The sequence below is a fragment of the Podarcis muralis genome, chromosome 6 (genome assembly GCF_964188315.1).
Source record: "Podarcis muralis chromosome 6, rPodMur119.hap1.1, whole genome shotgun sequence".
Classification (NCBI taxonomy): Eukaryota; Metazoa; Chordata; class Lepidosauria; order Squamata; family Lacertidae; genus Podarcis; species Podarcis muralis.
The window spans coordinates 91771724-91789213 of NC_135660.1; the positions used below are offsets into that span (position 1 = coordinate 91771724).

The window sequence follows — 17490 nt, forward strand, 5'->3', positions numbered from 1 at the left end:
AGGTACCGCTCCAGCGGGAAGGTAAACGGCGTTTCCGTGCGCTGCTCTGGTTTGCCAGAAGCGGCTTAGTCATGCTGGCCACATGACCTGGAAGCTGTACGCCGGCTCCCTCGTCCAATAAAGCGAGATGAATGCCGCAAGCCCAGAGTCGGCTACGACTGGACCTAATGGTCAGGGGTCCCTTTACCTTTACCTTTTAAGGCATAACAAACATAGACATTCAGAGTTGAACACCAATTTGGTTCCTAAGTCCTTGGCTGCCAACATAAATAAGGAAGCAGGCAATGTAACACCATCTTCCTTGCCTAATAGCAAAATGTACCCAAATTCACTTAGTGTACCAAAATTCTTCCTGAGGCTAAACAAAGATTGAGAAATTCCGTGAGGATCTTTATAGAGAGGACGTTGGTGAACAATACAGTGAACTACCTAGTATGTCCTTTATAGCTGCCTTGCAGAAGACACAGAAGTGCTGTTCCAAAGGTAATTTCTTGTGCATCTATCCAGAAAGGCACAAGGCATAACACTGAGTTTTAATTCTGTAAAAGCAATTCTCTGTGAAGCTAAGGTAACTGCCTCCAAACAGTTGGCTTTCTGATTAACTGTCTTAATATGTGCATGCAGCTAGAAAATTTCAAAAGAATGGATAAATGGCATATCCAAGAAGCTTTCTCATACACAAGAAACAATAACTGCAATTTAGACCGTGACTGGATCTTAGTCAGCTCACTCTCAAGTTCTCTAGCAAGTGTAGGCAAAGCAGCAATTGACTTTTGAGTGCGCGCCATAAGCTATAGAAAGCAGACATGAAAATGGGAGAGTTTACATTCTGCTCTAGAAATTTAAGAGTCGAACTTGTATTCTAGCCTGTTCCAGCCCACTTCTGCACTGCCATATGCTGCACTGGTACCAACAGGTAAAGGAAATACTTTCTTAAGAAAGAAATTTTGAAGCTTCTCCACTGGACCTCCTGAGCTAAGACCTCACATTTCTATACCAGTGGGTACACCACATTGGTGTGGCAGGAGAGGATGGCAAGTGTGGTGGGAAGGTTCATGGAGAATTGAAGAAACAGTTAAACATTTCACTATGGCATAGTATCAGAATAATTTTTTTTGGCTATACAACCAGAAACAATCTCTCTCCAAGCGCATTGGCTATTCTTCTACAGTTCTTCATGATATATTGTTGTGAACAAGGATCTTCAACTCTGACAAATATGAAAGATCAGAAAAGAGAAAGGCTTCTCTGTGTTGATGAGGAGATGGGAATTTGTCTCAAATTAGATAATTATAAATGAGATTACATGGCAAAATCAGGCTCACACCTCTCATTGAGTTTGTATGCATACTTAAGGTCAGTGCTTTTTTTTTCTAGAAGAAAAAGGTGCCATGGGCATTTCCGGCAAGAGGGGAGGTGGAGGCGGCTGTGGTAATGGAGGGGGAGGAGGAAGAAGATGGAGAAAAAGAGAAGGAGAGAGAGGCAGAGAGAGCTGCTTGTGTGCCTGGGGGCTCGCCTTGCCCCTTGGCAGCAAGCCTGCTGGGTATCGATGAGGCTATGCAAGGCAAAGTGGTCTGCAGATGATTGGGCTGGGGTGGGGAAGGCGGCAGAACTGGGCTTCCCTCACGGCCACCATCCCAACAAGGGACATGGCAGAGGCTGCGAAAGGGGGAGGGCCCACTCAGCACTCGCAGGGCTTTCCTCCCCTTCAACTCTGTCGCCAAGGGGACAGGGAGGATGCCAGGAGCAGCGCTGGAGGGTGGAGGCCCATGGGACGTTCCAAGCCTGCACCGGGTTTGTGCCAGGCCAAGGAGAGGGGGTCCTCTCGGCCCCTTCGGCAGCTCCATCCTGTGATGGATGTTCTTGGAGTGGTTGGTGATAGCCCTGACAGCAATTACATTATGTGTTTATTTCCCTCCTCCTTTGTTTTCCTTTTTTCCTGCTTGGATGATAACTTGTGCATTTTGCTCTTCCATCCCCTGTTTGCTCTTTTTCATGCTTCTGTTCAATATGATGGGGATGAGGGGGTTAAGTTGCATACCTGACTGCAGCAGTCGCTATATTCCAACTCAACTCTTAAGATTGCTCATATGCTTATGTCCAAGTACAGTGGTACCTCGGGTTAAGTACTTAATTCGTTCCGGAGGTCCGTTCTTAACCTGAAACTGTTCTTAACCTGAAGCACCATTTTAGCTAATGGGGCCTCCTGCTGCTGCTGCCGTGACACCGCTGCACAATTTCTGTTCTCATCCTGAAGCAAAGTTCTTAAGCTGAAGCACTATTTCTGGGTTAGCAGAGTCTGTAACCTGAAGCGTATGTAACCCGAGGTACCGCTGTACTTGAGTACCCAGTCAAATAGGGATCCAGATGGCTAAGATCAGAGAGTTACAAAGATATCATGGTTTTCTTTTTGTACTGCAAAAGCTCGTTGTATTATTTATTGAATAATCACACCTAGCAATTATGTATATAGAGTTTTTAAGCATCCAAAACATTTATTATATATATTTATATTCCGCCTTTTCCCCAGAGTGGGACTCAAGGCAACTTACAGATAATACTACAAAAGCACAGATAAAATAGAAAAACCTAAAAACAGAAAATTCTTATAGCAGGCATATTACAGATTGGGATGGTTGGTGGATGAAGCTGAGAGTTTCTGGTTGACATGAAATTTGAACCTTGGACATTTTATTCTTTAGCTGCTGTTCCTGTTTTGTTTGTTTTGTTTTTTGTTTGCATAATCTACTACTGATGCTTAATCCTCTTGCTTGAGAAATTTAGGTTGTTAATAACCCCAGGTACAACATTAAGCAGTCTCAGAAACTTCCCCAATGTAGAACTAAATGAACCTTTCACATAACCGTATCTTTATATAGCTATCCCTGTTTGATTCCATTTTATCTTATGCATCATATGGAGAAATCAGTCATGCTTGTTGGATGCATATTGTCATTATAATAAAAGTCAGGAAAATAACAAGAGTTTCATGACTCACTGTTCAATCTGGAATGTGCATGAGATGCTAGCCTAGAAGAAAAACTCCACTCGTAGGTGTAAGGAACATAATGTGGTAACAGCATGCTTTTGGAGACATTGTGCTTTTAGAAATAATAATTCTCTAAAATTTCCTGGTGGAACGACAGTTTCCTATACTGAATAGACTTTGAGTGATCTGCTCTTAGCCAAAGTTCATTAGGGCCAACGTGTGATACAAAAAAAAGGGAAATTGCTTCTATGCTTCTGACCTTGATTCTCAGCTAGCACACAAGCTTCTTTATATAATGTTCAACACCTATGAACATTATACGAGAGGGGTACACAAATGTCCCTCTCCTGGCGAGTTTCGAGAACTAACTCACAATAACTGTCAGAAATATATTTACCTCGACCTGTTTGCAGACTCGGTGGCAGCACTTTTTATCTTGGGCCTGGATTCAACACCACACTAGTAGGCCTGGGTGATGTAGCGATACATCGTCCTGGACTGGTTTGAGGGCCAGAGCACGATGGCGCCTTCACTCAGTGGTATACCACGTGTGAAACCGCTGCCACTCCTAAGGTGCCATTGCGCTCTGGTCCTCAAACAAAGGAAGTTATGATTGTGTGGCACCAGAGCTGATGGAACACATTTTTCCCTCGGTGCACCGGGTGCTGGTGGCAGAGGGACTCCCTTCACTGACAGTGTCTGGTTCGCAGAAGAATGACCTTTATCAGCCATTGGTGCCTCACAGGGCTAGGGCTGATAGAGCTCATTCCTCTGCATGCCAGGCGCTGTCTAAGATGGATGGGAGTTTTTTAAAGGTGAAATATTGAAGGCCCAAAGGCAGACAGTTCCAACAAGAAAGGAAAGTGAGAGGCGTCTAAAGAAACCGGTGTGGCTGGATAAGGAGCTGGCAGATGAGCTGAGATTTAAGATGGGCATGTGTAAGAAACGGAAGAAAGGGGGAATCACAGAGGAGCCAACAATTGCAGGGTGAATATCAAAATATATATATATAAAATTTAAAATTGTCTAGTAGCACCTTAGAGACCAACTAAGTTTGCACACTTCTTCAAATGCACACTTCTTCAGGGTGGAGCTGTTGTCATCATGAACAAAACTGATTACATCCAGGAGGTTCACAGACAACTCTCCAGTAGGGCCTTTTATAAAAAACTGGACTTAGACCCCACACAGGAATACAAAAAAGAACTGAACAAGATAGTTAAAGAGCTACCCCCCCCCCACATCCAAGAACAGATCCTCTCAAACACACCAACAGAACCTCGACCAGGAACCTTCTATCTTCTACCCAAAATACACAAACCAGGAAATCCAGGACACCCCCCATCATCTCACGTATTGGCACTATCACAGTAGGTGTTTCTGGATATATGGACTCTGATCTGAAACCGTATGCCATCAGTGCTCCTAGCTACGTATGTGCCACCACAGGTATCTGAAGAAGTGTGAATGCACACAAAAGCTTATACCAAGAACAAACTTAGTTGGTCTCTAAGGTGCTACTGGACAATTTTTATATATATTTCGACTGCGTCAGACCAACACAGCTACCTATCTGAATCTAGAAGGGTGGCTATCAGGCAGGCTTAAGCTCAGGATGAGCTCAGGCTTGCAAGAAAGTTATTTACACCTTGATTTGTAATTGTTTCTTTAAAATCATTTCTTGATTTTTTTAAAAAAATTAAAATTCTAGGGAATTTGACACTAGAAGTTTGCATTCATTTTGCTTGTCGATCTGTACTATATCCTTTTTAGGTGGGGTTGATAAGAACTGTACAGAGCCAATACCTAGGGGCTGAGGATTCTTTGTCCCCCATTAAAATATTTGAGGGGGCCAGCCTCCCCCCAGTTGATGGGCATTGCCATTCAAATGGTGTGCATGCACCACATCATGTGATCAGTTATTCAGGGTAGGGCTTACCTGCCCCACCCCCTATTTTATTCAAGTTGGCACCTGTGACAGGATATCTAATACAACCAAACTATTATGAGCGTATGTTGTTTTTACTGGTTTTTAATTTCTTTTCTCTTTCTTTTAGGCTTCAGATTGAAGAATCTTCTAAACCTGTAAGCTGGACTATGCAGCTGGACAAAGCTGTAACCACTAACTACAAACCTGTGGCTAATCATCAATATAATGTGAGTTACTTTTCATGTTAACCCTTATTGTAGTTCTTAAACTAATATTGCCAAATCACTAGGTGGTTAGTTCAACTCAAGAGATGAAATTCAGCACTCAGTCCAACTGTATTTAAGTTGGACTTAAGTTAAATTGTGTTTAAGTTGACCTATTAAGTCATCTGTATTATACAACAGCATAAGAGCATACTTCTATAAATCTATTTTAAAAGGTCCAGAATCCTGTGCATACCCATTTTAATTTTAATTTTTTTGGCTTTCAAATTGTTATTGGAAGAGGTTCAGTTGATTTTTACAGTTAGCAAATACCTCAGTATGTTTTAATTGAAGGAGAGGTATAATCGGCACAACGCCAGGTCAGCCTAGTGGCAGAATAAAACAACATTGAAGCAATAAAGCAAATGATTGGATTAAAGAATAGTTCAGCAGCAGTTAGTGCAATGAAACACCCAGTGAAGTGGCAGGAATGAATTTTTAAAAAAAGAATAATACGACTGTAAATCACATGATCAAATAGAACTGTTTTGACCTGCCATCTGAACGTGCTCAAAAGCATAATGGGATGCTGCTGCTGAAAAAATATTCCTTCCCAATGTAGTTAGGTGTTTGGCAGTCCCCAGTGCATTACAGAGTTGAGGGGCAGCCTCTATATACAGGTGAAATTTGGAAAATTAGAATATTGTGGAAAAGTTCATTTATTTCAGTAATTCAACTTAAAAGGTGAAACTAATATATGAGATAGACTCATGACATGCAAAGCGAGATATGTCAAGCCTTTATTTGTTATAATTGTGATGTTTATGGCGTACAGCTGATGAAAACCCCAAATTAACAAGCTCAGAAAATTAGAATATTAAATGAAATCAGCAAAACAAGGACTGCAAATAGAGCAATATTGGACCTCTGAGAAGTAGAAGCATGCACATGTACTCAGTACTTGGTTTGGGCCCCTTTTGCATCAATTACTGCCTCAATGGCATGGATGCTATCAGCCTGTGGCACTGCTGAGGTGTTATGGAAGACCAGGAAGCTTCAATAGCAGGCTTCAGCTCTTCTGCGTTGCTCAGTCTCATGTCTCTCATCTTTCTCTTGGCAATGCCCCATAGATTCTCTATGGGGTTCAGGTCAGGTAAGTTTGCTGGCCAATCAAGCACAGTAATCCCATGGGCACTGAACCAGGTTTTGGTACTTTTGGCAGTGTGGGCAGGTGACAAAGTCCTGCTGGAAAATGAAATCAGCATCCCCATAAAGCTCGTCTGCGGAAGGAAGCATGAAGCGCTCCAAAATCTCCTGGTAGACGGCTGCGTTGACCCTGGACTTAATGAAGCACAGTGGACCAACACCAGCTGATGACATGGCTCCCCAATTCAACACAGACTGTGGAAACTTCACATTGGACTTCAAGCATCTGGCATTGTGTGCCTCCCCATTATTCCTCCAGACTCTGGGTCCTTGGTTTCCAAATGAGATGCAAAAGCTGCTCTCATCAGAAAAGAGATTTGGGGAGCCATGTCATCAGCTGGTACATATACATGTTTTCTGTGTATCTGTGCAGTCCTACTTAATAAGGAATTTATGTTATAATAGAGACCATGATGGAACATGAGACAGAGGCAGTGTCTAATGTTTTATAGTGGCCGGGAGGCTGAACCGTGCGGTAATAGGGAAATCCCCAGTTCAAATCTTGCCTCTGCCAGGAACACTCAGTAGGTGACGTCATAAGCTCTCACCAGGACTTAAGCTCTCCTTGTGTGGGCGTGTATCTGCTCTCCAAATACATAAAAGAGAAAATGGCCAGCACAGTCATTTTCTCAGGAGAAGGCTCAAGCGAGCCGATGCAGGGATATATCTGTTTTCATTAGGTTAATGTTTTTTGTTTCCTGAGCATTGCCTGAAGAGGAACACACCACAATAAGAGACATCATTGAAGAAATAAAATAATGTTGGCAGATGCTGGCCTTTTATCACCATCGACTTAGAACTAAAATATCACTTTATAGATGCGTTTTGAACTTTCTAAGCTCCTGCCTGCAATAAATACTGACTGTGCATGCAATTCTCTTCCTGAATTCACAGTTTTAAGAGGACATGAAATAAAGCTTTCCACAAGGTCAATGTACACAACAGTCCTCCCCCCCCCCCACTTAAAATGATATTTGGGGGGGGGAGGAACTGTGGTGTGCACTGACCTTGTGGAAAGCTTTTTGAATGTCCAGGTACACTATGTCAACTGGAGATCACTGCTATATGCTTGTTAACTCTCTCAAAGAAATCCAGCAGGTTCATGAGACAGGAGAACATAATCCTCACTTGCCTACGTGTCAAGTCCTTTAATTTTATGTTCCTAAAGCTGTGATGAGCCTTGAACAAACAAGATGAACTTTAACAGGGAGAAATGTAAAGTATTGCAAAAAATGAGAGGCACAAATACAAGATGGGTGACACCTGGCTTGAGAGCAGTACATGTGAAAAGGATCTAGGAGTCTTGGTTGACCACAGACTTGACATGAGCCAACAGTGTGACGCGGCAGCTAAAAAAGCCAATGCAATTCTGGGCTGCATCAATAGGAGTATAGCATCTAGATCAAGGGAAGTAATAGTGCCACTGTATTCTGCTCTGGTCAGACCTCACCTGGAGTACTGTGTCCAGTTCTGGGCACCACAGTTCAAGAAGGACACTGACAAACTGGAACGTGTCCAGAGGAGGGCAACCAAAATGGTCAAAAGCCTGGAAACGATGCCTTATGAGGAACGGTTAAGGGAGCTGGGCATGTTTAGCCTGGAGAAGAGGAGGTTAAGGGGTGATATGATAGCCATGTTCAAATATATAAAAGGATGTCATATAGAGGAGGGAGAAAGGTTGCTTTCTGCTGCTCCGGAGAAGCGGACACGGAGCAATGGATCCAAACTACAAGAAAGAAGATTCCACCTAAACATTAGGAAGAACTTCCTGACAGTAAGAGCTGTTCGACAGTGGAATTTGCTGCCAAGGAGTGTGGTGGAGTCTCCGTCTTTGGAGGTCTTTAAGCAGAGGCTTGACAACCATATGTCAGGAGTGCTCTGATGGTGTTTCCTGCTCGGCAGGGGGTTGGACTCGATGGCCCTTGTGGTCTCTTCCAACTCTATGATTCTATGAATCCAACCTCTGCTTAAAAACCTCCAAGGAAGGAGAATACACAACCTCCCAAGGGAGACTCCCACTGTTGAACAGCTCTAGCTGTCAAAAATTTCTTCCTGGTGTTTAGTCGGAATCTCATTTCTTGTAAACTTGAATCCAATAGAATTGTAGAGTTGGAAGGGACCCTGTGGTCATCTAGTCCAACCCCCTGAAGTGCAGAAATATCAAGTAAAGCGTACATAACAGGTACGCTTAACAAGTTATATAAAAGAAACAATTGGTCTTTTTAAAGGAATTAATTGTGATTGCCACTTCTTACAGTAAAATAATTCTTCTGTGGAACTAAAGGTAAAGGTAAAGGTACCCCTGCCCGTACGGGCCAGTCTTGCCAGACTCTAGGGTTGTGCGCCCATCTCACTCAAGAGGCCAGGGGCCAGCGCTGTCCGGAGACACTTCCGGGTCACGTGGCCAGCGTGACAAAGCTGCATCTGGCGAGCCAGAGCCGCACACGGAAACGCCGTTTACCTTCCCGCCAGTAAGCGGTCCCTATTTATCTACTTGCACCCGGGGGTGCTTTCGAACTGCTAGGTTGGCAGGCGCTGGGACCGAGCAACGGGAGCGCACCCCGCCGCGGGGATTCGAACGGCCGACCTTTCGATCGGCAAGCCCTAGGCGCTGAGGCTTTTACCCACAGCGCCACCCGCGTCCCCTTCTGTGGAACTAGAAATACATTAAAATGGTTAGCAGGAGGCCCATGGCAATTGGCTGCTCTCAGATTCAAGGAATGGCAGTGGAAGCATAAATGGGATGCAGTACTTTGGGGGACTTTGCTCTGTTTTATAATTTGGTTTATCTTTCATTGTGCCTCAACTAAGAGTTAAGAAGATTCTTATTCATACCCAAAGCAGAACTGATTCGACACCCCCCCCCCCCCGCGCGCTTTGTTCCTTGCAGCTACAAATTCATATGGTGGTTCTCCTGGAGTGGGTTAAAAACACCGTTTTAAAATTATGCCATTTGTATTGACAGATTGATTATGAAAAGAAGAAAAAGGAAGATGGGAAGAGGGCTCGGGCTGAAAAGCAGCAAGTGCTGGACATGCTTTTTTCAGCCTTTGAAAAACATCAGTATTACAACATTAAGGACTTGGTGGACATAACGAAACAGCCGGTGGTAAGTGCTTGTTCTGAAAATGGATGCCGTTTGTCGCTGATAAATACATTAACTTATTAAGACAAATGCTTTAGTATGTAACGTGTGCATAACCTGCATTTTAAATGAATCGGCACATACAGGTTTGTTTTTTCCCAATAACAGACATTGCAACTGCATGTTTAAAAATAACCAAAGCCGTGCAAATTGGTTACGTTTTGTTGTTCTTCCTGATCGGTGTACAGTGGTACCTCGGGTTACATACACTTCAGGTTACAGACTCCACTAACCCAGAAATATTACCTCGGGTTAAGAACTTTGCTTCAGGATGTGAACAGAAATCACGCGGCGGCAGCAGCGGGAGGCCCCCATTAGCTAAAGTGGTGCTTCAGGTTAAGAACAGTTTCAGGTTAAGAACGGACCTCCGGAACGAATTAAGTACGTAACCAGAGGTACCACTGTATAAGCCACAAGTTCTGAAACACAACAAAGTAACTCTTCACATATTGGGGATTAAGTGAGAAAAGAAAAGAAAACTGAGATGCTTCTTGTGTAATGGAACAGTTGGAAGGGTTTGACTACTTGGCACTGATTGATTAATAATCCCCGTGCCCCCTTCAACGTTTAGATTCAGATTTCAAGCCTTTTAGAATTTGTTGCTAGCATGTCAGTCCTCTTGCTCTAGGATTCTCTCTAGGGTATGGAGTTCCAGTGCATAGAATCATAGAATGGAAAAGTTGGAATGGACTCTTGAGAGTCACCTAGTCCTAGTGCAACTCCCTGCAATGCAGGAAATCTCAACTAAAGCATCCATGATGATTCCCATTTCTGTCAAAGCCAAATTCTACCCATAATGGACAGAGTTTGCAGCACAAGAACTGTAGGTGAGACTGTTTTTAAGGGCAAAGTTTGCCATCTGCTCCTTGAAGACAGCTGGAGGAGGGGAATTGAGCCTTTCTCCCACCCGCTTGTGGGGAAAACTGAGTTACTGCACTTGGGATTATTGTTGCAAGGCCTCTCCTAGCACTTACTGCCTATAATGATTGCAGGTATGTCACTAGCTAATAATAGTTACAGAATCTGAAAGACCTTGGAGCTGGGAATCAGGTAATGAGCAGATATAATAGGGTCAACAGAGCTTGAATGGTCTGCAAGAGATTCAGTAAGGAGCCACAATAATAGCCCTGGCTAAGTTTGTGCCTGATGTACAACATCAACAAACCTGGAATAGCTCAGATAGCATGAGACTCTTAATCTCTGGGTCATGGGTTTGTGCCCCACGTTGGGCAAAATATTCCTGCATTGCAGGTTGGATTAGATCAGGCATCCCCAAACTCAGCCCGCCAGATGTTTTTGGCCTACTGCTCCCATCATCCCTAGCTAACAGGGCCAGTGGTCAGGGATGATGGGAATTGTAGTCCCAAAACAGCTGGAGGGCCGGGTTTTGGGGTGCCTGGATTAGATGATCCTCATAGTCCCTTCTAACTCTCTAATTTTATGATTCTATGGGTCTTCCTCATAAAGTTGTGCTTTGCAGGAAGAGCAAAGCTTTCATTCTCATTCATGATCTCATTTGAAACGGTTTGCCTTCTGTAAAAATAGGCATTCATGGCCTCTTTTTTAAAAAAATGTATATTATTGGATTTTTAAAAAAATGTCAGTTAACAATACTGAACACAAAAAACCTAGAAACACTTACCAAATATGAAATATGGAGCTTTGGCAAGTGTAAAAGGTAAGTATCACATAAGGATTGTAGTCTCCTCAATTCCAATATAGGCAGTCAAAGAAAGGTGTTGTTCCATAGTTTTTCTTCCATGTGATGTTGGCTGTTGGAAACCATGCTCAGTCAATTTTACAAAGTCAATAAAGGGATGCCATGCTGTGTAGAAAGTGTTGGTTTCTTCCCTAGTGCGGTGCTTCCTTTGTAGAATGGTTAATTTGTCCATAAATGTCCCATTCTTGTGAGAACCAGGCTTCAAACAGGTTTGTACCGAGAGATTTCCAGTATTTTGCTATCACTAATTTAACTGCTGTTAGTAAGTGCTGAATGAGCTTTGAGAATGAGATATGCTGAAGAACGTGTCCCATTCAGTCCCACTGAACCTTGGGCCTGTGTGTGGCAGCATATTGACCTGAGATGTGCTTACATCAAAGGAACATAAAATTGCAAAAAGAGATTGCCAGTTCAAGCAATCAAATGCATTAACTGCATCTCAAGTTAATATAACAGTAGGTTCTGAACGTAACTGACCCTCCCAATATTGTATTGCAGCATCATCTATTAGGAAATGCTATATAGATCTTTATTTTATGAATTGAACCATTTGTCAGACAGGAGTTGTGTAGCAGGCCTTTAAGAAAAATTTCCCATTAGGCCCACTCTAGTGCAAATTTTGATTGCGATTCTGATCCTGCACATCTTCAAGCTGCAGTTTTATGTCAGATGGCTCTGTTCTTCATACTGAATTCCATGTCTTTATTTGCTGTTGTGGATACACTGGGTGAATTGAAAAATATTCTTAGTGGTTTTAATGCCTTATCCCAGTCATCAGCTAATTCTTTTTTAATTAAAGCAATCAAGGCTGTTGTGTCAATTGTGTCTTCCAGTCTCTCTGGATTGTTGTTTTCATTATGCTGAGGCTGCGTCACCATATTGGGCTTGACAGAGGCCTGTTATTGCGGTTCTTCAATAGTGTGAGACGGAAGTGAAAATCAGTCGTCCACAGTGTTGTTTTGTAATTCTTGGATTCTACAGCTCATAGCCCACCTGGAGCTACTGAGTATCACAGAACTGTAGAGTTGGAAGGGACCCCAGCGGTCCATCTAGTCCAACCCCCTGCAATGCAGGAATCTCAACTAAAGCAACCATGGCAGATGACAGACATGTCAGCATCGCCCTTGAGTCAGTGCCACCGACTGGACTCATCCACTTCAGCCCGACTGGGCCAGGCGAGCTGGGGTAGCACTTCCAGAGACCACCTTCTGAACAGGAACAGGTCAAAGTGCTGTGTACTCACAACTCAGAGCTGTGAGCACCAGATTCACTCCCGAAGACAGTCGTTGCACAGCAGAGTATAGCAGAGCATAAACCACTCGGAGAACAGCTCTGTAGAATATCTACTTTTATTCTATCTACAACTATCATACAAACTATATACAGAGCTAAATGGAGAAGCTGAACTGCACTGAGTGTCTGCAGCTGCTCTTAGCAGCAACCTTATCTATACAGAGATAACACTCTCTCTCTCTCTAACACTCAGTCTCTCTCATTGATGTGAGGCTGGAGCGGAATAAGTAGTGAGCAGAAACCGCCCCCTCCTCTCTGGAGAATCAGCAGAGAACATCAGCAGATTCTTGGAATGGGAGGGGTGAAATCTTGTCCTCTTGGAAAAAAGTGACATGTGGGGTACAGCAGCGTTCTGTCCTAGGCCCATTGTTGTTCAACGCCTATATAAATGACTTGGATGAAGGAATTGAGGTGATGTTCCTCAAATTTGCAGATGACACCAAACTGGGAAGTTGTAGCTAAGACCACAGAAGACAGAACCGGGATTCAAAATGACCTTAACGGATTGGAGAGCTGGGCCCAAGCTAACGGAATGAATTTCAATAGGGAGAAATGTAAGGTTCTGCATTTAGGAAGAAGAACTAGCTGCACAAATATAATATGGGGGACACCTGGCTTGCTAGTAGTACATGTGAAAAGGATTGAGGGGTTTTGGTAGACCACAAGCTTAACATGAGTCATCAGTGTGATGCAGCAGCAAAAACAGCTAATGCTATTCTCGGCTGCTTCAACAAAAGTCTAGTGTCCAGATCAAGGGAAGTGATAGTACTGCTCTGTTCCACCTTTGACCATGCCTGGGATACTGTGTCCAATTCTGGGCACCACAATTTAAGAAAGATGTTGACAAGCTGCAACATGTGCCAGGGAGGGCAACCAAGATGATCAAGGGTATAGAAAACAAGCCTTATGAGCAGTGGTTGAAGGAGGTACCATATTTTTTGCACCATAACACTCACTTTTTTCCTCCTAGAAAGTAAGGGGAAATGTCTGTGCGTGTATGGAGGGAATGCCTACGGGTGGCATGCCTACGGATTTTCCTCCTCTAAAAACTATGTGCGTGTTATGGTCGGGTGCGTGTTATAGAGCAAAAAATACGGTATATTAAGCCTAGAAAAGAGGAAAGTGAGAGGACACATGATTTGTTGTTGTTTAGTCGTTTAGTCGTGTCCGACCAGAGCATGCCAGGCACTTCTGTCCTCCACTGCCTCCCGCAGTTTGGTCAAACTCATGCTGGTAGCTTCGAGAACACTATCCAACCATCTCGTCCTCTGTCGTCCCCTTCACCTTGTGCCCTCCATCTTTCCCAACATCGGGGTCTTTTCCAGGGAGTCTTCTCTTCTCATGAGGTGGCCAAAGTATTGGAGCCTCAGCTTCACAATCTGTCCTTCCAGTGAGCACTCAGGGCTGATTTCCTACATGATAACCATCTTCAGATATCTTAAGGGCTGTCACATGGAAGAGGGAACACACTTTTTTCCCTCCTGCTCTGGAGGGTAGGACTTGAACCAATGGCTTCGAGTTATAAGAAAGGAGATTCTGAGTAAACACCAGGGAGAACTGTCTGACAGGAAGAGCTGTTTGACAGTGGAACGGTCTCCCTCAGGAGGCTGTGGACTCTCCTTCCTTGGAGGTTTATAAGCAGAGGTTAGATGGCCGCATGCCATGGATGGTGTAGTTGAGATTCCTGCATTGGGGGGGGGGGGTTGGACAAGATGCCCCTTGGGACCCCTTCCAACTCATCAACCCTACAGTTCTGTAATTCTTTGATTCTGTGATAGATGCTTTGAGTACTCCAAAGTGTGTCCAAACGCTTCTGCGAATCCTCCTGTCATTCTGAGACATTTATATTTCTCACTTGTATTTATCATCCTTGTATATCTGAAAGGGACGCGGGTGGCGCTGTGGGTAAAACCTCAGTGCCTAGGACTTGCTGATCGCAAGGTTGGCGGTTCGAATCCCCGTGGCGGGGTGCGCTCCCGTCGTTCGGTCCCAGCTCCTGCCCACCTAGCAGTTCGAAAGCACCCCTAAGTGCAAGTAGATAAATAGGTACCGCTTTATAGCAGGAAGGTAAATGGCGTTTCCGTGTGCGGCACTGGTGCCGGTTCGCCAGAGCAGCTTCGTCATGCTGGCCACGTGACCCGGAAGTGTCTCCGGACAGCGCCGGCTCCCAGCCTCTAGAGTGAGATGAGCACACAACCCTAGAGTCGGTCACGACTGGCCCGTATGGGCAGGGGTACCTTTACCTTTAATATCTGAAAAGTATTACTCAGGGCTTGAATGTTTTTGAACTCTTTAGCTCCCCAGAATATGCTCTTATTATGCTGTATGAACAGCTTACACTTTATTTAAAAATCTATATTGAGGATCATTAATAGCTTTCTTGTAACCAAATGCATTTTTATAAAATGCATTTTTGGCAGTCTTCTGTGCTGCAAGTGCAATCTTATTGCCATTATCACCAATTTGTTTTCTCGAAAAAAACAAAACCTAACTACCATGGGAACAATTTAAGCAGGAACAATTTAACAAGCATCCTTTTAAAAGCAAGAGTGTGAAAGTACATTTCTATGGATTTGAACAAATAACAGATCTTAACAAATCTTGTGGTTAACTCTTAAGGCAGCATTTACAAAAATGTTGGGAATTGGTTTGGTGGCAAATTCAGGAACCGCAAGATAGACATTATGGGGTTCTATCCTGGCCAGGTTCTTCTGGGCCTCCCAGTTCACACTTTTTGTCCTTGGAGAATTCCAGAGAACTTTTCTCTGGGGTGAGAATTGTCCCCAGAATACCAACTGGAAAGGGACTAAAAAGCTGTCGTGCCAGGTTTCCATGGAAAATGGCAAAGTATTGTCATTATCCATAAGCCTGGCGTTAATGCCAGACTTTAGATCACAGACATATGTGTGTAAAATGAATTGTACCACATAAAATTCACCTCACATGATAAAGGCCATGTTCTTCCACATGTTTGTTTGCTGCATGTGGTGATCTTCCTCTCTAGAGGCATCTGTTGGGGGGAAATAAGATCTGTGACCCACATATGGGTAATTAACAACAGAATTGGCCAGATTCCTGGATTCTCTCCAGCAGGAGAGAGGCTGCAGCAAAGTTTAAAACAGTTGCAGAGTTCAGCAGAAGCATAGCTTGGGAATGTAGGTTGTTAGACCCCTTTTCATATCTTGTTTCACTTCTAGTGGTTGCCCCTCTCTCTACCCCTCTGACAATGAACAGACCACACAACTGTTAAGTAAGTTTAAAAGCTTTACTGACAAAATCCAAAGGTCTGGTTCACGCGTTATTCCATGCAGCAGCAAGAAGAACACAGGTACAGAATATAGAAAGATTATTACAAGCATGCGTTCTGAACTTGGAGCAAACTCAGACATGTCCTTTCTGGTTGGTTACATGGCATGAAGAGTGAGGAAAGGAAAGTGAATAAGAAGCATGACCTGAGTCTAGCAATGCAACTCTGTGGTCTTAACCCCTTCATGCACTAACACTCGTGTTTGACAGCAATTTCGTACAGCACTCCTCATCTTTTGCTCTCCCAGAACAGCCTGCTCTGCTCTGTCCAGAAGTTTTTCATCTTCCCTGATAGCTCAAAGTGCCTCAAGGGGTTGTTGTACCTTCTCCTCCAGCAGGGCAGCCACTTGCTGCAGGTAAAGCTGTGTAATTCCTCAGGTAGAAAAATAAACAAGCCACTGGCACGGCTGGTCACTGCAGCAGCTCTCGCTATCCATGTCTCTTGCTCCTATGCACTCCAGCACAACACTCCAGCTTTTTCCTGCGAAACACCTTCACAAACACCCCTGTTTGCAATCTCCCAGTGATGTAGAAATGGGGTTTGCTAGCTCCATCTCACTTCCTTTCTCAGTTCCTCTCCCTCAGACCATGTGCTGTAGTACAGCACATGGCCAAGAACACACAAAAGCACACAAGCAAGCCTTCAAGCAGCAAGCAACCAGCCTTAGATAAGCAACCAGCCTTAGCCCCAGAGGCACGAGCTCACTTTGTTCTGTCTTTTCCACCAATGCCTCTCAAATCTTTACTGGCCCTGGTTGCCAGCTCCCAGAGACTGAGAACCAGGCTTCCTCCACCTCGGCCCTCCAGATGTTTTGAGACTACAATTCCCATCATCCCTGACCACTGGTCCTGCTAGCTAGGGATGATGGGAGTTGTAGGCAAAAAACATATGGAGGGCCGAGTTTGAGGAAGCCTACTGAGAACAGTAATGTAGAACCGAGTGAGTGGATTAGAGCAGGGATGTCCAACAGGTTGATCGCAATCTACTGGTTGATCCCTGTGAGGCTTTGGTTGATCGCGGTCAATCGCTGGCCCTTCCCCCTCGCCCTGCCCTGCCCTCCATCATTGTTGGAGAAGGGAAGACAGAGTTTACAAACTGAGGCTGTTTTCCCCCCAGCAATCCTTCGGTGAGTTGCTGTTTCTTTTTGACCCCAAAATAATGTAAAAATGTTGCGCCCCCAAAAAGCTAAGCAACTTATTCCTCCCCCGAACCCCCTAAAAAAAACTTTGACCTGAACCCCTAAGAATGGGGATAGATCACTGCCAGTTTTTTATTCTGTGAGTAGATCACAGTCTCTTGGAAGTTGGCCACCCCCGGATTAGAGAAAGGAAGGTGGGGTCATGTTGAGACAATTTCATTGCTTTTCTTCTGATTGAAAGTTTTCTCAGCACTTGTTAAACAAGGTGAAATTAATCTTAGTATTCAAAGCTTTTGCTTAGCCAGTTTTCCAAGCCCTTTCAGTACTGTATTAAAATTAATTTCTAAGTACTTGCATTTCCCAAATTAGCTACTCAAAATGTGCCCTTTTCTGCTGTCAGTTTGTTAGCTTTATCTTTGTATTCTTTTTCATCTCTGCAAAGTACCTGATTTGGCTGCTTTGTTCTTGACTGTCTGTTGATTACTAGATGTCAGTAATTAGCTTGTAAAGCTGGCAGCTTGACAGACTAGGTTAATTTCATTTAGGCATTGTTAATGGC

The 17490-nt window shown here is 43.9% G+C and overlaps 1 protein-coding gene across 1 annotated transcript in view; it reads left to right on the plus strand.

Annotated features, from left to right (window-relative positions):
- The window catches only part of GTF2F2 (general transcription factor IIF subunit 2), a 71039-nt gene that overhangs the window by 44138 nt on the left and 9411 nt on the right, over window positions 1–17490 (plus strand). Inside the window, exons 7-8 of the mRNA XM_028728817.2 lie at window positions 5047–5146; window positions 9294–9437. Coding sequence (XP_028584650.2) covers window positions 5047–5146; window positions 9294–9437 — 244 coding nt within the window. The remainder of the gene's footprint in view (window positions 1–5046; window positions 5147–9293; window positions 9438–17490) is intronic.